This window comes from Nuphar pumila, chromosome 12, assembly GCF_984573655.1.
Source record: "Nuphar pumila chromosome 12, dmNupPumi1.hap1.1, whole genome shotgun sequence".
NCBI classification, from domain to species: Eukaryota; Viridiplantae; Streptophyta; class Magnoliopsida; order Nymphaeales; family Nymphaeaceae; genus Nuphar; species Nuphar pumila.
This window is the reverse complement of record NC_143260.1, coordinates 61,328,624-61,355,118: the sequence shown is the minus strand read 5'-3', so window position 1 is coordinate 61,355,118 and position 26,495 is coordinate 61,328,624. Positions and strand designations below refer to the sequence as shown.

At 35.8% G+C, this 26,495-nt stretch overlaps 1 protein-coding gene across 4 annotated transcripts in view; it reads left to right on the top strand.

Moving 5' to 3' along the window:
• The window catches only part of LOC149820971 (putative inactive DNA (cytosine-5)-methyltransferase DRM3), a 149,764-nt gene that overhangs the window by 46,175 nt on the left and 77,094 nt on the right, over positions 1–26,495 (top strand). For all 4 annotated transcript variants that reach the window (XM_089982147.1, XM_089982144.1, XM_089982145.1 and 1 more), the window contains exons 7-8: positions 8,332–8,431; positions 11,587–11,702. In XM_089982147.1, coding sequence (XP_089838273.1) covers positions 8,332–8,431; positions 11,587–11,702 — 216 coding nt within the window. The remainder of the gene's footprint in view (positions 1–8,331; positions 8,432–11,586; positions 11,703–26,495) is intronic.

The window sequence follows — 26,495 nt, the reverse complement described above, 5'->3', positions numbered from 1 at the left end:
TTTCCTGCTTTTATGCCAGGGTGTTGGTACTGGTTAGAACTAAGAAATGCACCAAAGAGGCCCTCTCGTTCCGATACAGTTTCAGCAGGTACAAGTATCAACTGAGCAGATTCCTCATCATAACAATGAATATTCCGGATGTAAAATCCAACAAAAACCAAATCATCCAAGATATGTCGTGCTAGAGTAACTCACAAGACCCACCCTCTTCTTTTTTTTTTGATACTAAGCTGAAAAGATCATCAAAATTAGATAACATGCAGAGATGATTTATCAAACAAAAGATAACGTGGTGATATATCATACTTGATGAGAACTTCAAGCAAATGGCCACCGAAAATCGTGAAAGAGCTATTGACGCTCAGTCTCTATAACTCAAGCAGTAGATTGCTTCTGATGATAATAAGATATTTCCTTATGCCTATAATCTCTATATAAAAAGAAAAACTATTTCCACTGAAGATGATATTATTAGAAATGAATAGCCAATGGCAAGAGTCTGAATCCGATTTAACTGGTGCAGATCGGGCATAATATTTAGAAAATGTAATTCATACCGGTGTTAACTAATACAAGCCATGGATCACCACAACCTAATGATTAAAACCTACTCTACCATAACACCTTTCAGAAACGTGAATCAGTGTGGGATGAATGCTATGAAACTGGATTAAAAGAAAGAAAAGGATTAGTTGTGCAGATTAAATGGGTGATGATACTATAATAAAATCGAATAAGAAAAGTATCCAGTCGTTTCCATCCAATAGATTTTAGAAAAAGAAACCATTTCTTATCAAATACAGGTAATGTAATGCACAACATAAAGCTAGAAGAGAAAAATAAAAAAAAATAAAAAAAAATGTCGGAATCATAAGAATTCCGTTAATGTAGCAGCGTGATGGATTGATTTACCACAAGGAAACCATTTTTTACCACTGATGCTTTCGTGGAGAAAAACGCAAGAAGAATGGGGAAAAACAAAAGAAAAAAGAAAAAAGAAAAGAGGTAAAACAAAATAAAAACAAAAGAAAGGAATCATAAGGAAATTTGAAATGGAAAAAGGAAAGAGGGAGATGAGGCACTTACCTTTTGCTTCTTTTGCCGGGAGCCGAAGATCCTTTGATTGCTCGAAGGAGAGGATCCGAAGAAGGGAAAAGGGGAAGCTGGTGCTGCTGTCGGCTTCTCTTATTTGCAGGATTTTCAGGGCTTGAAAGAGGAAATCGAAAGGAAGGAGGAAGAAAATCGAGAAGAAGAAATGGGGAGGTGAAGTAGTATTGAAGAAGGAAGGAAGGTGCAGTGGTAGGGTGAAAACGGGTGAGGTGAAGAAGGCCATGCGTGCTTCTCTTAAAGGGAGAGGAGGAGGATTCGGTTGGGGGATGGATGGAAGAGAGAGGGGTAGTTGAAGATGGACGACAATGGGGAATCAACTGTTGGAGGGGAGAAGCCGTAAGAGGGTTTTTGCCAGAGAGGGAGAACTCGAGAGGGTCTTCCCCCGAAACCCTAACTCGACTCAAGGGTTTTACTTTTTCCAAAAGAGGTCTTTTATAAAAAGATTTTTCTAAAACAGGTTTCCAAAAACCATTTTTTTTTTGCAATTTCCTTTATTTATTTTTGATTTTTTGTTCTTTTCTTGAATTTCAATATATATATATATTGTGTTTTTTTCTTTGGAATGAAATTCTAAAAACTAAGGATTTTAAAATAATTTTGCAAAATTTTTCAAAAATATTTACAAAGGAAAGGTTTTCTGAGCAATTTTTGGAGAAAAATGGGTTTGGACCCGAGTTTTGAGAAAATATTCAAGTTTTGAACCTCGAATTGAGGAATATAACGCGATGGATCCAAACGGATACCAGACGGACTGTCCGAGCCTTTCAAAAAGTTGTTTTGGAAATTTCGAGAATTTGATTTAAAAATTGAATAACGAAGCTCAGATCTGGATTCGGATCCGAAATTGAGTCAGATAGACAAAATGAATTTAATTTCAGAAAACTTGAGAAATAATATGGGATTTGTATTTAAAAGTGACTTAATTACCCAAAAAATAAAAAAGGGGATATTTACAAACTTTTGAAAAATTTGGGGTGTTCACAGGTACCTCAAACCCAGCAAACTGAAACCCTTCAAGTGATACCCGTGGCTGCACCTCCTTCTTTCTTCTCCCTTGTTGTAAGCCCTAACAAGCTGTTATTCACACAAGAACCCTGATCACCATGCACACACCCAACCCAATATACCAAGGCCCTCTCTCTCTCTCTCTTTTTTTTACCTCTCATAAGAGATCCCATGTTGCACATCTTCCATATGGGATTGTAACTAACCCACAAAAGGTGGGTTTTCTAAATTTCTCATAGGTGGTTACCAATTTGCAAAGCAATATCCTTCTTCACGTTGGGATTGCTTAGAGCCAAAGGAAGAGATAAGTGGGTCCCATGTGGCAAGTCAAAGCCACACACCCAACACTGAAGTCATACGAAGGACAAATTTGTAAATTGGAAATGAAGAAACTATGACAAAGATAAACTCAATCAACAAAGAGCAAGTGAATATGATGTTTTTATTTCTAAAAGACCTATATGAGAGTGGACAGCCCCACACATGGATGTTTCTGTTAGAAAGTGAGTTGGAATACATTGGGTTCAATAATGAACCCATACATATGCACGTGAAGTGCAAATATACCCATTAAAGGGAAACAACACAAGCACATAATGTGCTAACCCATAAAAAGGGAAAAATATGACATAAAGTCATAAGTTGCATATTATTGAAGAAACAATGGACAAGGGGTAAAAACCCCATTACAATGGAGCATAAGCTCCCTCAAGAAGTAAGAAATACAAAGGGGGAGACCCCTATTTATAACACAAGAAAGGAGCCACCTAGGGGGCTCCCAAAGGAGTCGTTGGGAGCCCCCAACGGTCACATTTGTGACCGTTGGGGGCTCCCCAACGACTCTTTGGGGAGCCACCCAAGGTTGCGCAAACCACGAAAAAGGAAAAAATAAAAAATAAATTTAAAAGGAAAATTACAAACATATTCCCAATAGAATATGCGTAAAATAGTGAAATATCTAAACTACCCCTATGCCTATAAATAGAAAAATATATATTTTATATATATAATTAGGATAATACATATGCATATATACCATATATGAATATGTATTATGCTTTATATATATAAAATATATATATATTACAAATGTTGAATGATACATTTTAACACCCCCCCTCAAGCTTTGCGTGGGGGAACAAAAAAATTGAAGACGGCAAGAAGGAGAATCTCAAAGCTTCAAGAGCCTTCAGTACGAATGCCATTGTAAATGTCTTCCTCCAATGTCTTTATCGATGAGCACCTTCTATCCAAGGTACTTCTCTTCCTCTTATCTTCAGGATCCTGAGAAAAAACAACAAAAGAACAAGTAAACAATATCTTTGCACTTTACTCAAAAAAGAACATTCCTAACAAGGTGCAAAAATCTATGCATAATAAGATGATTACTTTAGCATGAACCGAAGAAATTTAGAAAACCAAAAGTTTCTAAATCATACATCATGTTAAAACAAAATGAGCGGAAGCAAAAAATATGTAAAAGTAAATTGCAAGAATGCATAATGCATTCATAAGGTCTACCATTGGACAAATATAACCCCATAATGGGGAATAACAAAATGGTCCACTAAGGGACACCACAATAAGCCTACGAAGAGGCATGATATACATAAACATTATTGAATGAGGGCCCAAAAAAGCCATAAAGAGCATATGCATATACTTATCATGAAATGTATTAATACTCAAAGAACTCATTAATGATCATGCTTCAAACATGTAATGAAGTGCCAAACAAGAGAAACAAAGTCTCCAAGCATACTTTAGGCAAAATAAACCCAAGAGTTCACAAGGTTTTAAAATCATTTATGAAAGACATACTTAATACACATTTTGCATATAAGGGTGGCAAAAACAATAAACACTTAATATATAGATTAAATGCTAAGAAATCAACTTGATATGCATATCAAAAATATGATTTGCTTGAAAAACACAAGTCATGAATGAAATTTTGCAAATTTCAACAATAGTTTATCCATTACAAACATCTTCCTCATTAGTCCTCCAAAACCCATAAATCAAGTGTATAAGCTACTAGATCAAGAATATAAAGCCATTAAAGGCCAAAGACACACACAAAGGTGTGTAAAAGAACCTCTTGTCTACATATAATAATACTTGAAATAAGTGCATCTACGACAAGAACAAGAGAATACATGCCAACATGGACTAAAAAGTATCCCTTGTCTACGTAAAAAATACACTTAAAACCAAGTATGTTCAGCTACTAGAACAAGAGTAATAAACCAACCATGGGCTTAAACATAATATATCTCTTGTCTACATATGATAGCACTTGAAATGAGTGAAATAAGCCAACCATGGGCATACATCTTAAGCGACTAGAACATGGACACAAACGCCAACATAGGCTAAAAATCACACACCATGGTGTGAATCAACGTGCCTTGTCTACATATAAAAACACTCAAGACAAGTGTGTTCAGCTACTAGACCAAGAGAGCAAAAGCCAACAAAGGGCTAAAAACACACGAAGGTGTAATAAAATTCTTGTCTACATATGATGACACTTAGATAATGGGCATAAAAGGAAAAGACTTTTGAGGCAATAAACTTGTAATGAAAATAAACCTCGAATAAAACAATACTCCTTTTAAAATGAATTCTCATAACAATAACATGCATGTAAAAAATATCTTCAACAAGATACTATAATCGATAAAATAAAATTCTTGAGAACAAATGTGTGAACATACACACACCAAGAACACTTAGAATACTTGTGCAAAATCACAAGAACACATGTGCACAACGAGCACCACATACGGAATCACAAATGTGCAAATGCACTCATAAGATTCATAAACAAATAAAAGGTTGGGCTATAATCCCAAAACATCTAGATTTTAAAAGTACCTTAAAACATTTAAGGTTTCAAATACCATATGTCCATCACATTTACTTAGAAGCATCCATAATATCAATGGCACAAGAACAAACTAGTGACACACTCATATACCAAATCATTATAGAGTCCCAAGGTGCCCATAACTCACCTCAACCCCCATCTATAATATGGTAGGTGGACAATCTAAAAAGACATAACAACGAGTGTCACACTCATAATTAGAGATCATATACCAAATCATTCTAGAGTCCCAAGGTGCCCATAACTCACCTCAACCACCATCTATAATATGGAAATTTGGACAATCTAAAATGATATAACACGAGGTGCCCATAACTCACCTCAACAAACATCTCTAATAAAACAATAATAAGGCCAAAACAATGATGCATTAAATAACATGTGATGGACAAACATAAATGCCACAAAAGGGCAATAAACACATAAGGAATCATTTTCAAAATAATTTTTTTTTACAAAGAGGACCGATTAACAAATTGAATCAAAGGTCCAATATAATCCATCAAAACAATTTTGCATAACCACAAATTATGCTTAATCTTCAAAAGAAGTCTTGTACACCAAAAAGGCTTATTATGCAACAAACATAACATGAAATATTAAGCAACATCATGTGTACGAACCGATTTGGAACAAACAAGCCTTAATTATGAAAGATATAAGGTGCAATTAAGCGGTGAAGTTGGTGAAGTTCGAAAAAAACAAACTTAGGCCAATATAGGCATTCATAAAGATGGTGAAGTTAAAAAAACTTATGAAATCTACTATTGCAACTTAAAAATGATACTCATAAACAATCATGAGATCTCCATAAAAGAGTATATACTCACAAGAAGATTATAAGGACTGAAAGGCTCCTTAAGGAGAGCTTAAACACAAATAAAACTCCCAACGAAGGGGAAAACTCTATCAAAGTGGAAGAAATCCCAACAAAATAGATTCATTAACAAAACCTTATGATAAAATAAGATTGTACTATGGCATAAATAAAAATTAAACATTTATTGAGGGAAAAATTAAAAAAAACTCTTAGTTTTATCAAAAAACATGACTTAATAGATTCTTACCTACTCCTAATGAAATAAGTACGCAATAAACATTAGGGAAGATCATAACTTTTATAATGAAATATGCCGAAAAGCAAGGAGTGCATTAAGCACTTACAACATTCACTAATGAACAAACAAAAGGGCAAACACCCAAACCCACAAGAGACAACACAACATAAAAATATAAATATCTCTTATTGAAAAGAGAGAGAGCTCTCTAAATGTTTGAGAACATCCTTAAGAGTGTAAAGATGAAAAGAAAATCACCATATTCCATAAGACCATTTTAAAACTTAATTCAACCGGTATTATATATAAAAAAAAAACTTTCTTAATTAAATGTTGCTCATATAAAACGGACACATTGGGTAAGAGAACATAATATGGAATTTTTCATATATGACAAACAATTTTCAAAAAAGCTTCATTTCACAAACATTTTAATCTTAACATACCTTTCTTTAAAGACTAAACATTCATATAAAGGTATTCTCATAAACAAGGTTAGGTTTAAAAAGTAGATTCAAAGTTTCAATGGTCATAAATTTTTACCGACCGATTAAATCAAGTTTTGAGCAATCATATATCTAATTTTTCGCAAAACAAGTTATCTTTTAAAAATTTTCAAAGAAAAACATACGAAAAAGATTCAATGGAGTAGTAAGTAACTCAAATTTTTATAAAAGGACTTAATGACAAAGAGCGCAAAAAAAAACAAAGAACATATTAAATTCTTCATACAATACTTCAAAGAAATAGAATGCATACCGAATAACTATAAGAAAAACAATAGAGAGAAATGAATACTTCACCATTTTTCTTTAAAATTCTTGAACACCACGCTTCCCGATGCACCAAAGAGCAACTCGATCTCAACCTTGCTCTGATACCATGTTAGAAAGTGAGTTGGAATACATTGGGTTCAATAATGAACCCATACATATGCACGTGAAGTGCAAATATACCCATTAAAGGGAAACAACACAAGCACATAATGTGCTAACCCATAAAACCCATAAAAAGGAAAAAATATGACATAAAGTCATAAGTTGCATATTATTGAAGAAACAATGGACAAGGGGTAAAAACCCCATTACAATGGAGCATAAGCTCCCTCAAGAAGTAAGAAATACAAAGGGGGAGACCCCTATTTATAACACAAGAAAGGAGCCACCTAGGGGGCTCCCAAAGGAGTCGTTGGGAGCCCCCAACGGTCACATTTGTGACCGTTGGGGGCTCCCCAACGACTCTTTGGGGAGCCACCCAAGGTTGCGCAAACCACAAAAAAGGAAAAAATAAAAAATAAATTTAAAAGGAAAATTACAAACATATTCCCAATAGAATATGCGTAAAATAGTGAAATGTCTAAACTACCCCTATGCCTATAAATAGAAAAATATATATTTTATATATATAATTAGGATAATACATATGCATATATACCATATATGAATATGTATTATGCTTTATATATATAAAATATATATATATTACAAATGTTGAATGATACATTTTAACAGTTTCTATGTCCTAAACAGAAACATGAACGTGGCCATGTCCTTGCCTTGCCCCTTAAAAGTTATACATGCAGTACCATGCCGCATTACATAAAATATGGGTGCTATTAAGAATCTGAAGAGTTGAAAATATGGTTTTGATTTGGGGAGTTTAATTGCAGGATATCATGTGAAAGTGCTTTTATGGATTGCAAAATGATATAAAATTTCTAAGTGGTTCTGAAATCAAAATATACACCAGCGGCAAAGGAAGAAGGCTTATCCAGCAGGTAGGGGGGGCACATATCTAATCTATCTTAACTGAATAAGATCTACAACTTGTTACAAAAAAACTAAGTTTATATTTTGTCCACATATTTATTTAGTGCTTTTTATACTTTAATTGCAGACATATCCTTCTTTGGTTACTTTGTTGTTCACATTGATTCTTACAGTATTTTTGGATAGCTTCTGTTCTTTGGTTTTTTTTCGATAGATGTGCATCATTTAAGATATCTAGTTTTCTTTTCAGACCATTAGCAGCTGTAGAAATTGTGTCTGTTACCTGTGTTGCTTAGTTTATTCCTTCCAAAAAAGAGAGTTAAATTTTAGAATTTGGAACTTGTTTTCTGGGATGTTGCTAGATAATAAAATATAAATTTCTTGGACATGTATCTGCTGAGCAAAGTTTTGTTGAAGTCTGCTGTGTTTCTCTTTCTTTTCATGTTACCTGATTTATGTGGTAGAAGCTTATCGATTTCCTTTTTGACTTTGATAGGATAAGCATACAAAAATTGAAGATTATGGAGATAAAAGAGCTTCTTTGTTAAAAATGCATTTTCCTGCCGAAAAAATTGAGTTGGCACTTGATAGGCTTGGTAATTAATATGTTAACTGGAGAAAACTTTGTTTTTTGTGAAAGCTTATTCATTGAAGTCCTTGCTAACTTTTTGTTATTCACTTTTTTCTGATGCTTTGTGTTATGGCAAATGTTTTTAATGATGAAATTTTTCTCAAGCACATTTGAAGTGTTATAGGGCATGTTTGCTTTGGTCACAGGTGGTGATGAACAGTCACAGCTGAGAAAGTAGAAGCTGTTATTTATCAAGAGTCCACAAAGTTAGAGCAAACACAATAGAGAAGAGAAAAGGAGAAGAATAAGAGCCTCATTAGCTTGAGAATGAAGAGCTATGCTACATACAAGGGACGACCCCCTTTTTGGTTATACAAGACAAAAACTGTTGACCTCTAACCTCCTACCCAAATACAAAAATGCCCCTCATTAAATAATACATGTACAACATTAAGTGGGTAGCACAAAAGAGCACATACAAATAGTAATACATATGATACATTAGCATATTGCACTTCACAACACTCCCCCTCAAACTTGAGATGATGCTAGCAGAATCATCCCAAGTTTGGAAAGAAAAGGCTGAAAGGAGGCAAACTTTTAGTCAATATATCAACAACTTGCTCGTGTGATGGTGGGCGATGGCATGAATTTGAAGTTTGGTGAGGTGTGCCATGATATCATGTTGAGGCTCCAAGGGGCTGATTTCGAGGTTGACTTGTATGTGCTCCCGATGCGGGGTGTGGACGTTCTTGGCATGTGTTGGCTTAGTTCCTTGGGCACAATGACTTTTAGCCAAATGTATATGGTTTTCCATAAGAGTGACACCACAATTGCATTGAAGGCTCATAAGCCTCCTACTATGGGAGAGGTTCCAGTCAAGGGAGCCCTCAAGTTGTTCAAGGGGTCAGGTGAGGCCACTTGGTTGGTGATGCATCCGGTTGGCCAACTTGATCAGGGTGTGCATGAGGAGTCGGTTCCTACTAAACAAATGGTGTTGGACAGTTTTGCTGATGTGTTTGGCCGGCCAGAGGGGTTACCACCTTGTGGTACACAGGACCATCATGTGGTGTTGATGCCACCACATGAAAAAGTGTCTTTTGAACAATGGGACCTATTGCCACATCCAATATTATGGTCCCTATTGTTGTTGTAGTGTTGCCTCATATCTACTATCTGGATCACATGCTTCCCTAACTTTGATCTTGGAATATCTAACATTTTGGCAGAAATGACTGGGCATATATTCATTCCTCCACCATCCACCAAACAATTGGTGATTGACATTCCCTTGATTTGCACGGTAATGTACAATGTCTTAGTATGGGGGTGTCAAGGGCTTTGACATATCATTATTTGAGAAGGTAACAAGCATTTGAGTAATGACTTGAGAGATTAAGGCTGCCAATCCTTCAGATTGGGTGTTGGGGGGGACTTTGAAAATTCTCAAAATTCTTTCTACTGCTTCCTGGTGTTTATCAGAAACCCTGATTATTTTCAATATCGAGATATTAACAAGTCTATGGATTGGCTGCACTTTCCTTGCATTTCTCCTCATTCTCTCACACACGCCTTTCGAATTCAGGATTGGCACCAGATTTTCACCTCTAACCTCCTAAACAAATAAAAAAATGGCCCTCATTAAATAATACATGTACAACATTGAGAGGGTATTGTACTTTTTTCATGTTTTATTAATATCTTGGGAAAATTCAAGAATCACAGTGCACTTCTGACATGCCCATAATTTACAATCACAGGATCTTAAGAAAATCCAAGAATCAGAAGGCATTGCAAACATGCCCTTAAGGTGTACTAAATTGTCCAATATTAGTAAGAGGGCTTGAGTTCTGAATATGAATATAACTTCACTATGTGATGGATAAGGAAAACTCTCTGGTCAAAACAAAACCTCTTTCTCCATGCCTGCAGTGCCATGAAATAATGAATATCTAGAGAATAGTAGGAAACTGGAGATGTTTGACATATTAAATGATATGTGAAAATTGTTTTAGGTGAAGAATTTCTCAAAAGTAACCAACAACTTTTTCCCCTATTAAAAAGAGATTTTCTCAAAAGGAATCAATATTAATGTCAAAAGCACATGTTACTAATAACAATGTTTTGCTGATTTCTTCTTGCACACACTTCTTCAGTTTAGATATGTTGTAGTAGTAAAAAAATACTGTGTAACAACTGGGCTTTACCGCTGTTAAAATATATGTATACATGTATGTATATACCTATGTATACATACATATATTCATATATATAATTATTAATCTTGTAATAGTTAAATGCCCTGTAAGGGCATTTTAGTCATTTCCCTTTGTAATAAAACTCTTTATTAAAACAGTTATCTTTTATTTTATTTATTTTTTATTTTTAGAGGAGCCCTTAGGGGCTCTATGGTCTTTTTGACCATAGAGTCGTTTTGACTCCCAACAACTCTATTGGGAGCTGACCATAGAGTCATTTTGACTCCCAACGATTCTATTGGGAGCCCCAATGGTCTCTCTTCTCTCCTTTTTTCATGTATAAATAGGGGTGTAATCCCCTCTATTCTTTATGCAACTCAAGCATTTTCTCAATAAGATCTTATATATTTTACTCTTGTCTTTGCCCTTTGTTGGCTATTTGTGTTGTCCCTCAATGGACTGCACATTGTGAGTGTGATCTTGTTCAGCCCTTAGTGGCATTGGCTTGTGCTTGTGCCCTTTTTGTGATTTCCATCTTGTAAGTCCTTAGTGCCATTGTTTTTATCGCTTCTGCTATTTTATTACAACCACCTCATGCTTTAGTCATCACCTAGACAGCCATAAGATTATAACATTTTAAGATATAAAGTAAAGTCTATAAAAATAAAAAAGGAACTCTAAAAAATATAAATAATTTTTGAAACAACTCTTAACATAAGATTATATTTTTGAAATTATAAAAAATACATAAATTAAGTGTAATATATCTCTCATCTAGGTGCTTGCATAGGAACCTGAGTGCAGCTTGGTGCTAGGATTGTGCATAGAATGGCTAGGCACCTAAGTGAGTGCCCAGGTTCGAATTTACTGCTGACCAATATCTTACTGTTATTTTTTCTTTTCATTTTGTGGGTTCTTGTTGGTAATTAATGAAAATACTTATATATCCTATTAGTATTGACAAAATTTATTTCCACTGCAGGTTTCCAAACTCCTCTTTCTGAACTTATTGATTTCATAATTGCTGCCCAAATGACTGACAGTTCTGGATCCACGGACCCAGAAAAGTTCATTGATGGTGAAGAAACTAAAATCGAGGTCCTTTTCCCTGCATAGATGACCACTACATTTCCATTATCATGTCTGCTTGCATTACAAGTATGAACTACTACAAAGCTGCAAACTGTTGTTTATGATGCTGTATTATTTTGAAGGCTGTGTTGCGCTTCCCTTGGTGCTATCTTGTGAGGCGTGACAGACATGGATTTCTAACTAGTTTCTGCAATACAGTATGCCATTATGTGAATCTATTTAAACCCTTTCATTTTCTCCAAAGGCGAAAGCTTTTAGAGTATCATGTTGTGATAAGATGATGTTAAGGTAGAGGCTGACGACCTTGTTGGTTCGTGGAATTGAACCTGTCACAGGGACACCGTTTTCTAACTAGTTTCTGCAATACAGTATGCCATTATGTGAATCTATTTAACCCCTTTCATTTTCTCCAAAGGCGAAAGCTTTTAGAGTATCATGTTGTGATAAGATGATGTTAAGGTAGAGGCTGACGACCTTGTTGGTTCGTGGAATTGAAACTGTCACAGGGACACCGTTTTGGCAGTGTGTCCCTGTGACAAGATATTGACATGCTGACATGGACACTGACATACGGATAGTTATTTTAATATTACATAATAATTTGTTAGTATTTTATTAATATTTAAAAAATGCATTTTAAATAAATATAAAAAATAGTTTGTTATAGATGATTTTTTTTGAAAAACCATGCCCTCTTGTCTTATTCTACAAAAATTTTTGAACTCACTTTCGAACTCGTGCTGTGACATGGAATTGAAGCCAATCCCCATAGAAACAAACCTTTTTCTTTTTTTTACCTGCACAATTGATAGAATATGGAAATGGACATTCTTATCTAATAGAGTAACAACTCCTACTCTTTTCTTTTTCACTATGAAGCAGAGTTACCGGAAGCGCCTAGGTAAGTGGGGAAGCACACTTCAGAAGCGCGAAACGTCGCGCTTCCGAAACGTGCAGGGAAGAGCCACTTTTAAATGGGAAGCACGCTTCCCTTTAATGGGAAATGCACTTCCCTTTAATGGGAAACACGCTTCCCCCATTTTTTTCAATTTTTTTGTATTTTTTATTTTTTATTTTTATTTTTTTCGCTTCTCCCTCGCTTCCGGTTCGCTTCCTAGGTCGCTTCCGAGACGATTCCCGATTCGCTCCTAAGTGGTCCCACGCTTCCCGCTTCGTAAAATTTTGAAAGTGCCTCGCTTCCCGCTCCCGCTTCCCGTATCGCTTCCTCAACTGGCAATCAGACTATGAAGTCTGGATTTTGTGGAATTTACAAGATCAACCATTTCATGGAATCAGTATAATGAAATATGCAGAAATACAAAGTGAAGGCCTTTAAGGACTTACAAGATCATAAAAACAAAGTGCACATGCACGTACATAAGTCCAACTAAGGAACAATACAAGAGCACAAAGGCACAATACAAGCACTAAGTGCATTCAAGATAATAAAAAAAAAGAGAAAAGCACAAAATATAAAAAATATTGATATTATTGAGCATGAATGCTTAAGAAAAGCATTAACATAAATGGGGACAAGTAGTCCCTTTATATACAAAAGGCCCAAGGCTTAAAGCCATTGGGAGCTCCCAACGGTCATAAATGTGAACGTTGGAGCTCTCAACGACTCTATGGTCTCAATGACCATAGAGCCCCTACAATGTAGAAAAGGGAACAAAAAAGAAAAACAAAAAACAAAATTGTCCCTAGTGGGACAATATCTATTACAACAAGAGGAAAAGATAAAACTACCCCTAGATAGTATTACCTATTACATCATTATCAATAATATATATATATATATATATTTATATATGTGTGTGTGTACAATATAAAACAAATATATATGTATGAAAATACACACACACACACACACACATATATATATATATATATATACATATACCGAAAGTTTGGAAATACAAAAAAAGAATCAATAGAAAGGATCAGAGTCTTAAATGAAAATCTCCGTCTTTATGATATATCAGAGAATTTTGCAAATACAAGTCATTAAATGTTTTCATTGGTCATCATCCCCAAACGCCTTTATCAATTATCTCCATCTTTATGAATCCATCACATCTTTAAGTACCTATAGAGGAAACAAAGTAAAGTCTCAACTATACAAAAAAAGGTATTCTAACTAAATAGTTATGAAGTTTCGAAACAAATATATTTATTTTGAATAAGAATAACACTCAAGTAAAGATTTTCAAACAAAGCAGTGATAATTTTTAAAAACATTTAGACAATCTTTATGAAAGATAAAAGGAGCATACCTCAAAAAGGAAATTTTCATGAAATCAAATTTGAACAATTATAAACCAAAAATCAACATATTTCTCAAGAAAACATAAATATTGATCATAACGGAATTTAATCAGTAAAGAACATATCAATTATCAAAAAGAGATAAACAATCTTGTATTACTAATATCCCAAACACTTCAAATAAAACAAGTCGTCAATTTATACTAAAAAACATGCATATAAAGTATACCACTTCAAAAAAGAACAGTAAAAAAAAAGATTTAATTAAATTTATGCATACAATAATGTGAACACGATAATCAATAGGAAACACATACATATATGCAATATTTTTAATGCACATAATAATGAATGAGAGCAATTTCATAAATCACAACCCAATGAATTCACTCACACAACTTAGAATGAGTTTAAGTACAAGAAACTAAATAACAATCTTTAAAACATTATATATGTATATGCATGAAATTTTATCAATACACATTTTTCCATACAAGAAAAAAACAGGTAGTAAAAATTTAGAAATTTCATGGAGAATTTTTTAAAAATCCCACGTAACAAAGAGAATGATATTTGCAAATCAACACCAATTTGCGAAAAATATTAAGAGATTTAAAATCTCACAAATATCAAGAAATGATATTTTGCAAATCTCAATAATAGTTTAACCACTACAAGCAATTACCTCATTAGAACAAGTAGGAATGTATGAACTAATGCAAAACAGTAAATATGCATGATTCCAATGCACGAACAATTTATTAAGTTATTGTCAGAGTTCTCTTTTGCATGCATGTCCCTATTAAATGCACACAAGTTTAGTTATACTTTTCATTAAAACCCATCGATACTCAAAACGGGTACTACAAATTTCCAAACTTCAAGAAATGATATTTTGCAAATCTCAATAATAGTTTAACCACCACAAGCAGTTACCTCATTAGAACAAGTAAGAATATATGAACTAATGCAGAACAATAAATATGCATGATTCCAATGCATGAACAATTTATTAAGTTATTATCATAGTTCTTTTTTGCATGCATGTCCCTATTAAATTCACACAAGTTTAGTTATACTTTTCATTAAAACCCATGTATACTCAAAACAGGTACCAAAAATTTCCAAACTTCAAGATAGGTTCTCAATTGTAGATTAACACACAATTTGTATTATATTACTGGGTTTCACATTTGTTCATCGACCTATATTAGGAATTAACACCATCCATCGGAACATTAGAAATCAACATCTAATGTCGGGACACTAGAGAAATCAACATCTACTGATGCCACTTTCTTAGTATACCAATAACAACAGTGTGTCTACAACACCCCCCTCCCCATGCAAAGTGACTTAAAACTCTCTAAAACCGTGGTCGGAAGATGAAACACCATATCGGGTTCTGGGGCATAATCACACACGAAGTTTTAATATCTTCACGGTTTTCCCAAAACCGCCATTCAGGATTCTCACACTAAGGAAGGGACATCTAGGAAGAAAAACATTAATTATACTATTTATTATTAATTTTTTATAGCAAAAGTCAAAATTTTTACAAAAAAATCAATTTGTAAATCAACATGCAAAACACAACACGAGACCTTGGCCCGTTACAATATTTCATAGTGCAATTAATTTAGGAAACCAATAATTTTAGAATGGATTTTGCAATGCATAAAACAAAACTTGGAGCAATACATGCTCCTGGCTCACATAACCTACAATGGTTCACATCTGACCACCGATGCATCTTATGCAAAAATCTTCAGTGAACATGTTACTACATACATTCAAACATGTCCACAATGCACGTTCATTCATACACAACAAGAATATACATATAAAACAAATTATATATGCGCATGAACATTTATTTGCAACATGCATTTTTCTTTCATGAATCATCTTGTGCATAACATGCAAACATGCACATGATCGTGTTAATGCAACAATAAATATGACTTCAAAAAATTTACATGTTCATGATATGCATATTTATGCCGACATAATATTCAATTTCATGAGCATATGTAATCAACAAACATTTTTGCCAATTCGGGCATGCTCGGGATACAAAACATAACTACCGAGCCCGAAGCTATGCTGCCCCCACACACGAAGCAATACTAGCGTGCTATTGGTAGCATGTTTCTCATGCATAAGCATGTTGTTAAAGTAGTGGACATCAGACAATGTTGCACATAAATGTACAACCTTGTTCTGCCCTATAACAGCCCACAAAGAGCCGAACCAATCACGTGTTTAATACATCTGCATATACAAAAACATAACATGCTAGAATTACTCTACCGAGGCATATTTAAGCAAGAAAATAACATGTATGCATACAACTATACAAACATAGTTACTAAAGTCAACATCATTGTGTGAACAGTTCGATCATCATATATTCGGGTCTGACCAACCACTCGAAAACAATAATTTATTGGGTTTGGTCAGCACCTAATACAGCTCGTAGCTGGGTCTGACCAGCCACCCGAAATCACCCATTTATCGGGTCTGTTCAACACCCAATACAAGCTGTATTCGAGTTTGAACAATCACCTGATAAGAACATGTTATCGAGTTTGGTCAGCACCCGATACAGCTATTATCTGTGTCTGACCAGCCAACCAAAATCACTGTGTTATCGGGTCTAGTCAGCACCCGATACAACTAGTATCCGGGTCTGACCAGCCACCCGAAATGAAATTGGTAGATCTGGACAAGATCTGCGTACCAAAAAAAAATCTGCAGATCTGTGCACTTGTACGATGGGACAGACAGATCTGTCTAGATTTGTCCACACATGCGGTGGGACAAATCTGTCAAGATCTATCTACATGAATAGTGAGACAGGTCTGTCCATATGGACGGTAGGGCAGGTTTAGCTATACACACAAGGTCAGAAAATCGAATACATGCCATGGCGGAAAATAAATGGCTGATTTAGCATTACATGCATATATATATATATATATATATATATCGGCTGAAAAGAAAGGAAATCATCTCTTATATATGTATATATATGCATAATCATCGTAATGTTATATATATATATATATTCTTATATTCTAAATCAGATTTTTTCCCTTTCTTTCTTTTTCTTTTCCACAAAAAAACCTTACATAAACCTAATTTAGGCTATTTCTCCCCGTTCGAATCAAGAGAGGAACCCATACCTTCGATTAGACATGGAAAAGAACTTGAAGTATATGTCGGACGATCTGAACCGAAGGAGATCCTCTCCTTCTTCTTCCTTCATTGCTTTCCTTTTCCTCTCTTCTTTTTTTTCTCTTATTTTTTTTGAGTTTAAATAGAGGATGGGCTCATCTAGAGGGTGACACCCCTCTAGAGTGGACATTTGGATTGGGAGATAGAGTTCTCCCCACGTTGAACTCTATCTCCAACTCTTTCCTAAGTTTTCTCAACTAATTGGTTACCTTTCTTTATTATCTCTTTTTTTTTAAATTATCTTTTGGGTTCTTCTAGAGGGTGACGCCCCCCTCTGGAACCCTAGTTCTTGGTAGAGTTCCACAAATGTAGCTTTGCCATATCAGAAATAAAATTTCAGAATTAATTATTATTTAATAAACAATTAATTAATTATTTATTAAATAATAAATTTTCAAAAAGTTTCAGAGGGTGTCTCACCCCTCACTTCAAATTTCATTCAATCAAACCTTTATATTGAATTTAAAACTTTAAATTCGTTGGAATTAGATTTTAGATCTGGATCAGAAACCAAGATCCAAATCCATACCCACTACCCATATGGATTTTAGTCTGGACCATATCTTAATTAATATGGGTCTTGGACTGAGTCCAGATCCATATTAACTTGGATCAACCGGATCAGATCCGATCCGATCCGATCCTAACTTGGTCACATCGAAGCGGGCCTTTTTTTTTTTAAATGCGATTTTCGGGCCAACCGTAGCCCGAATTCAAAAAACAAAATATCGATGTTTTTAGAATTTTGAGGCGCATCAAATGGTATATAACCTGAATTTTGCCTGAATTTAACTCAAATTTCACTTTATTTTAAAGGTTAAAAATAAAAAGTTTTACATCTTAATTGGCTCATTTAGGTTTTATCAATGAGACCTGGGCCAAACCTAGATTCAACCGATGCCACCTAAAATCGAGGATTTATAGATTTTACTACAACACTTAGCCAATTTTTCTGAAATCTCAGAATTTAACATAGTATAAAACACACGATATTACAAGAATAACATAAAATATAAAAGATATTGATATTATTGTGCATGAATGCTTAAGAGAAGCATTAACATAAATGGGGACAAATAGTCCTCTTGTATACAAAAAGGCCCAAGGCTGCCCAACAACAGTCCACAAAAACACGTATGTACAACATATTTTCAGCATTTATGACAGTCCAAATGATAGTATTAAAAAAACAGATTTGATATGAATCAACAACCTCAAGATATCATAACCGCATGTATCAAAGCAGTTTTGATATCAACATAGCAGCCTCAAAACAGGTTCGACAACATCAAAACATTGTTGACATGCATAACAACATCAAAAACAGTTTTGATATGCATAACAACATCAAAAACATTTTTGCATCAATACAGTTTTGATGTCAATCATCAAACAATATCAAAACAAATTGATGATCAGTGACATAACATGTAAAAAACCAGAGTTTAATAACAGTCCACTGGTGGATGGTATATATATCAAATGTGGTTATCAATCAATGATATGACAAAAAAAAATATGAGATCAATAACAGTCCACAGGTGTAGGTATAAATCTGATTATCAGTCAATGTACCTACTCGGTCTAGATCTGCGTGTTCAAGAGAACAGCAGATCTTGCTAGATCTGACCACAAGAGGAAAATCAGCAGGCAAGACCCGATCTGCATGCTTGGAAAACTTGACAGATCTATATGCTGCAGATCCAGGTCTGCATGCATATATATGTATATATATATAACTATAGAATAGAAAAAAAATATCTATCAGCTGCATGCGTGAACCATAACATTCATTGACAAAAACAGGCTAAGAGCATGAACCTAAATAAATTTCTTTTTGTCAAAAAGATATAGGAAAAAGTATATGCCGATTTTGTATGAGAAAAATATTAACACATATAAGTGATATGCATGTTTGCAGATGTATCAACCGAATCTATATCATGAGCATATATATATATATATATATATATATTTTGATGCGTGAACCATGGAATTCGATAATGTGCCTATACAATAATCACTAAGATCGATAGGTCTGAAATATGTTTACACTTATCTATATCTTTTTTTTTAAACATGAGTATTAAAACCCAACCTATGCCAAAATGGGAAGGGCCAAAATTAACCCAAGAATACTTAATGTTAACCCCATGTTTAAACATAAAAATTGTTGGTATGGTTACATCAACTAGGGATATACAAAATCATGATTCAAAACATAGGTTTAAACATGTTTTTAGAAATCAGATTGTATTTCTCCCTTGAAAATTTTATATGAATTAGATTTAAACCTGTTTTTCCCCGTTCGAATCTAAAGAGGAACCCATACCTTATATTGGAATGATCGACACGAGAGATGGATTTCTTCTTTTCCTTTTCTTTTTTTCCTTCTTCCTTTCTTTCTTTTCTCTCTCTCCTACAAGTTGGACTCCCTCTTTCTCTGGAATAACAATTCTAGAGAGAGGGGGAATCCAACCTCTTTTATAGTTTCTAGCATTTTTATTTTTCTTATTTTTATTATCTAAAAGACTCCTTTAGAGGGTGACGTCCCCTCTGGAGGATTCACCTTTAGAGAATAGAGTTCTACCAAAGGTAAAACTCTATCTCTTCTAAAGGTTATCTTGTCCTTATCTCCTCTTTTTTTTTATATTACAACAACAGCTACGCCTTCATCCCAAAACAATTGGGGTCGGCGATATGAACCAAAAAAGAAAATCATTCTGGGTCCTCCACATGAATCCTTTTCCTCCAATCATTTCTATCCAATGCCATGTCCTCGGTGAGGTTCAAAGCATTCATATCCTTTCCTATCATCTCCATCCAAGTCTTCTTAGGCCTACCCCGACCTCTTTTAACTAATATATTTTGCCATTTCTCCATCCTTCTAACTGGAGCATCATTAGGCCTTCGCCGAATATGCCCAAACCATCGTAAATGATTTTCTCTCATCTTATTTTCAATGGATGCAACGCCTACCTTCTTACGTATCTCCTCGTTTCGAGTCTTATCTTTTATTGTATTTCCACACATCCATTGAAGCATACACATCTTAGCTACACTCATTTTTTGAATATGATGTCTCTTTGCAGCCCAACATTCCGTACCATATAGTAAAGTGGGCCTAATTGTCGCCCTATAAAACTTTCCCTTCAACTGCAATGACATTCTGCGATCGCACAACACTCCAGTTGCACTTTTCCATTTCATCCACCCAACCTTTATCCTATGGTTTACATCTCCATCAATTTCTCCATCCTTTTGAATGATAGATCCCAAATATTTGAAATAGTCGTCCACCGATATTTCTTGCTCGCCAAGCTTCACTACACTCTCATCACTACTGCGTTGCTTACTAAACCGACATTCCATATATTCTGTCTTACTCTTACTCAACGTAAAACCTTTTGCTTCCAATGTCTGTTTCCATAATTCTAACTTAGCATTAACCCCAACTCTAGACTCATCAATCAAAACAATATCCTCAGCAAACAACATACACCAAGGCACATTTTCTTGAATTGTTTTCGTAAGCTCATCCATCACTATAGCAAATAGGAAAGGGCTTAATGTAGATCTTTGCTGTAACCCAACTGTTATAGGAAAATTGTTTGTCACCCCTCCACAAGTGCGGACATTGGTTACTACTCCATCGTACATATCTTTAATTATACTAATGTACTTGAGAGAAACACCTTTCTTCGTCATTGTCCACCAGAGAACATCCCTAGGTACTCTATCGTATGCCTTCTCTAAATCAATAAAAACCATTGCAAATCTTTTTTCCTCTCTCTATATCTCTCAATAATTTGTCTAGGAAGATGTATAGCTTCCATAGTTGATCTTCCAGGCATAAAACCAAATTGATTCTCCGATATCATGACAACCTTCCTCAACGTATACACAATCACCCTCTCCCAAAGTTTCATAATATGACTTATGAGTTTTATACCACGATAGTTTCTGCAATCTTGTATGTCACCCTTATTCTTATATAGAGGCACCAAAGTACTCTTCCTCCACTCGTTAGGCATCTTATTTGTCCGCCAAATCTTGTTAAAAAGATTTGTCAACCATTGTAAACCACTCTCACCCAAGCATTTCCAAGCCTCGATAGGTATACCATCTGGTCCAACTGCCTTTTTTGATTTCATTTTCTTTAAAGCCTCTGCAATTTCTTTCTTTTGAATCTTGCGCATGAAGTCACGATTCATCTCATGAAAAGGAATGGAGAAGTCTCCAAGATCCTGAGCATGACTTCCATTAAAAAGCTTATCAAAATAATCTTTCCATCTCTCCTTAATCTTCTCATCTTTGACTAAAACCCTTTGAGTTTCATCTTTGATGCATCTAATCATACCCAGATCCCTCGATTTCCTATCTCTCATCTTTGCAAGCCTATAAATATCCTTCTCGCTTTCTTTGGTATCCAACTTGTCATAAACCTCCTTATATACCTTATCCCTCGCGTTTCAAACTACTTTCTTAGCTTCCTTCTTTGCTATCATATACTTTTCCAAATTCTCATTATCACGACTTTTACTTAGATTTCTATAACACTCTCTTTTAACCTTAATAACTAATTTGACATCCTCGTTCCACCATGATGTATCCTTACGTAGCGGTGCACCGCCTTTAGACTCACCCAATACCTCCTTAGCCACCTTTCTTATGCAACCCGCTATCATATTCCACATTGATTCTGAATCCTCCTCGAGACACCAATCAACTTCCTTAACTACTTGTTCTACAAACATTGCTTGTTTAGCTCCTTTCAGTGCCCACCTCTTAATTCTAGAATCTATCTTATGTCTATCCTTTTTGCAGCATTTTCTAATTCTAAGATCTAAAATTAAGACTCTATGTTGTGTAGTTACACTTTCTCCCAGTATTACCTTACAATCGATGCAACAACCCTTATCTATCTTTTTAAGTAGGAAAAAATCTATCTGACTCGTATTAACCCCACTTTTAAATGTTACTAGGTGAGACTCCCTCTTCCTAAACCAAGTGTTGGCTAAGATCATATCATAGGGCAAACCAAAATCTAGAATCCTTTCTCCACTTTCGTTTCTTTCTCCTATACCATAGTCTCCATGGATAGTCTCAAATCCATCCCTATTAATGCCTACATGCCCATTAAGGTCACCGCCGATGAAAATCTTTTTTCCATGAGATATCCCTTGTACTACTCCGTCTAAATCTTCCCAAAATTGACGCTTGATGGAAACATCTAAACCTACTTGAGGTGCATAAACACTAATTATATTAATAATATCTGTACCTAATACCAATTTAATAAGTAAAATCCTATCACCCTTCCTACGGACCTCAATTACATTATCGATAAACTCACGACTAATAACAATCCCTACTCCATTCCTATTCCTATTTATTCCTGTATACCAAATCTTATATCTCCAAGGGTCTATCACTTTTGCCTTCTCACCTACCCATTTGGTCTCTTGTAAACATAAAATATCAATCTTTCTCCTACACATAACATCTACTAACTCTACCAACTTACCAGTTAAAGACCCTATGTTCCAAGTGGCTAACCTAATTTTCTGGTCTTGAACTATCGTCTTTACCTTCACCCGTCCAACAAAGTGAGGGAACCCTTGCCTATTTGACACCACACTCAGGCGCCGATGTGATCCGTCGCTCCTGGGCGATGACCTAGCAACCCTTGGCCATTTATCACTGCCTCCAGGCCTATAGAGTACAACGCGTCGCTCAGTAGGGAACGCCCTAACGAAATTCTCATATTGGTTCATATTCAAAAAAGGGTGTGACTAAGTTTTTATGCTGGCTGTCACTGGCCTACCGCAACCCTCCTCCTTTATTAGGGTTTGGGACCGAACATAAAGAGAAAAAAAGAGATTTACACCCAAAAAAAACCCTTGGTGATGAATCATAACCAAAATGGAAATGCAACACAATAAAAAGCAGTGATCAAATCAGATAGATCCTATTTGTGTGAGGAAAGCATACCTGGGGCCTCAATAGTGCTTGGAAACCGAAGATCGTGTAGGGTTCTCCGACGAACAGTCGTCCGTGTTTCCTGGAAAAAAAAACATAGAAAGAAACCACCGTGCAGGAAAATGCCCCAATCGTGAGGGAAGAGGCCGGAAACCACCGTGCAGGAAAAGCCCCAATCGTGAGGGAAGAGACCGGAAACCACCGTGCAGGAAAAGCTCCAATCGTGAGGGAAGAGGCCGGAAACCACCGTGCAGGAAAAGCCCCAATCGTGAAGGAAGAGGCCTCTTTCTGATCTGCCAGGCCCCAGTATAGACGGAAAATAAACCCTCACTCAAGTTCTTCCGTTCGATCTGGCCGTGCTACAGGAGCCTTGCTTTCACCTGGTGGTCGGTGTCAGGGGCCCTATTGTGAAGTGTCGCTGAGGGAAAGACTAGGTCGCCGGCGGCACCAAAGCTCCTTGCAGAGGCTGGGTCGCTGGCAACACTCGCTAGAGGCTAAGAGAAGGCGAGGGCTCGTGGTCGTCGGTGGTGGCCGGTGCTGGGTGGCGTGCTTCAGTGATGGCCGACGATGGGGGTGGGGCTAAGGGTTTGGGAGTGTTGAGAGAGAGAGAGAGAGACCAACGATGATGTTGGCCGATGCTGGGTGGCGTGCGACGATGGTGGCCGATGCTGGGTGGCGTGCGACGATGGTGGCCGGTGCTGGGTGGCGTGCGACGATGGGGGTGGGGCTAAGGGTTTGAACCATATACTACTGTTGCTGAAATGAAACGCAGCAGCCTCAGAACATAATTATGCTGCTTGCATGAAATGACACTCGGTTTCCCTTCCGAGCTAGACAAGGAAGATCTTCCTTGATCACACCAAAACTCTAATTTTTCTCCGGGAAACCGTCAAGACGAAGGAAATCGCCACTCACCACCACAAAACCCTAAGAAATCCCCGAAATTTTTCAGAAAGCACCTCTTTTTTCCGTTTCACCTCCGGACTAAAAGCAACGAAGATCGTCAGCGATCACGACGATCTCTTCGGAGAACTCTCGTCCGGAGAGAGAGAGAGAGAGAGAGAGAGAGAGAGAGAGAGAGAGAGAGAGAGAGAGAGAGAGAGAGAGAGAGAGAGAGAGAGAGAGAGAGAGTTTCTCGCAGAGGCTTTTTGGAGAAGATCGTCGAACTCCGCAAAGGGTTCGATGATGCTCCTTCCTGCCTTCTGCGAGCGAGGTTTTTTCTCTTCTTTCCTTTTTTTCTCTTTTTTTTTTGCCTTCTCCTCCATTTTTCTACTGAAGTCCCTTTTTTTTTTTAAAGATTCATCTAGAGGGTGACGTCCCCTCTTGAGAGCTTATTTAGGTAGAGTTCTACTTCATGTAGAACTCCACCTTATCTAATAGATAAATTTATCATTTATCTAATTATTTTATTTAATTAATTATTTAATATTTAATTATTAAATAATTTATTTTAAGAATATTCCAGAGGGTGTCACCCTTCTCTGGAAGTCCTCCCAAAGCAGAGTTGTTACTCAAATTAACCTCTAAATTTAAAGTTTTAAATTGGCCATTTCTGGATTTCAAATCTAGATCCTGATCCAAGATTCAAATCCATATGGATCCAACCTAGACCAGATCCTAGTTAATATGGTTCTTGGACTAGGTCCAAATCCATATCAACTTGGATCAAACAGATCGGATCCAGTCTGATCCAATAACAAAATATATAAAAATAAAGGTGGGTCATTTTTGAAAAATGCGATTTTTGGGCCAACCGTAACCTGATTTCAGAAAAACGAAGCACCAATATTCTCAAAATTTCGAGACGCATCTAATGGTATACTTACCTGATTTTCGCCTCTGAATTTTGCCTGAATTTAACATGAATTTTACTCGAATTTCGCTTGATTTTAAAGGTTAAAACATAAAATTCCACAAATGTTAATAATCTCATTTTGGTATTGTCAGTGGGCCCTGGGCCACGCCCAGTCTTAGCTGATGTCACCTATTTCTAAAGGTATTTCCATGATTTTATCGATCTCATAAAATACTTAGCCAAAATTTCATAGTTTTCGAATCTAAAAACCATGGGAAAACTCACGATATTACACCCCCACCCAAGAGAGAGAGGGGAGGGGGGTTCGTGCCCCCCACCTTTTTATTAAAAAAGGTGGGTCTGAATCAAGTTTGGACCCGGTCCACACATGATCTAAACCCAAAATGAGAGAGAAGGGGTTTGGTACCCCACCTTTTTATTAAAAAAGGTGGGTCTGGATCCACACTTGATCTAGACCCTCTAGACCCAAACTCTCTCTCTCTCTCTCTATATATATATACACCCTCCTGCACCCCTGCACCATTTTTTTTTAAAGTGCCTAATCGCCGCACCCGCACCCGCACCCGCACCCACACCTATGTGACATAGGCTGGTAGTGAATTTTTCTGTCGTGGATGGTTTTTCTTATGTGGTGCAAAAATAAATGTGTTATTCATGACTAGAGTTATGTTAGTGTGCTTTGTCCATAATATGTCAAACATTAAAGTAAATCAAATTGTTCTTTCGATGATCATCTTATTTGAGCTGGTCATTGTTTTGTTTCAACAAATTCTGATGAAATAACATTTCATTGAGTGCATCACATAAGCTATGGGTGTGTGAAGTAGAAAATCTGTCTGTATCATTGTGATCATGTTTGCTACATCGTAACTTTTAAGATGATCTTGTGGGTGGCTAAAAATGTGGAATTAACTAGCATGATTTTAACCTGTTGGGCATTTACTTCTATCTAGTTTTTTAGATGAAGCTATGTTGATTACCATTGTGATTATTCACTTTTCTTCTTTATGATAGACAAAGCATTAGTATAATTCTTGTTATGTGGACGGCATAGTTATCACAATGTATGACCCAATGAAGATAGAGAGGCTAAAAGAGATCTTCAACCATAAATTTCATATGAAGGAGTTGGGCCTACAAGGGTAGGTTTTGAGATATATCAGTTCAAGGATGCATTGGTTTTGAAATAAGTATGGCTTGAACCTTCTTAATCAAAACATGATTCTAATTTATAAACCAGCAAAAGAAAATTTGCGTTAAACATCCGAGAATGTTTTTCTGTTAAGTGTCATTTCTTCGTTTTAATAAATTGCAGTTTTCCTTAAAAAAAACTATGTGATGATCAAGCAAATGACACGATCCTTCTTTGGAGAGTCAGAAAAGCATAAAGCCCAAAGGTTTCTTGGGCTTTACTATAGTTAACTCTCTCCAGACAAAGTTTAGTCTATGTTGTGAATCAAGTATCCCAATTCATGCACTCCCTAAGAAAACTC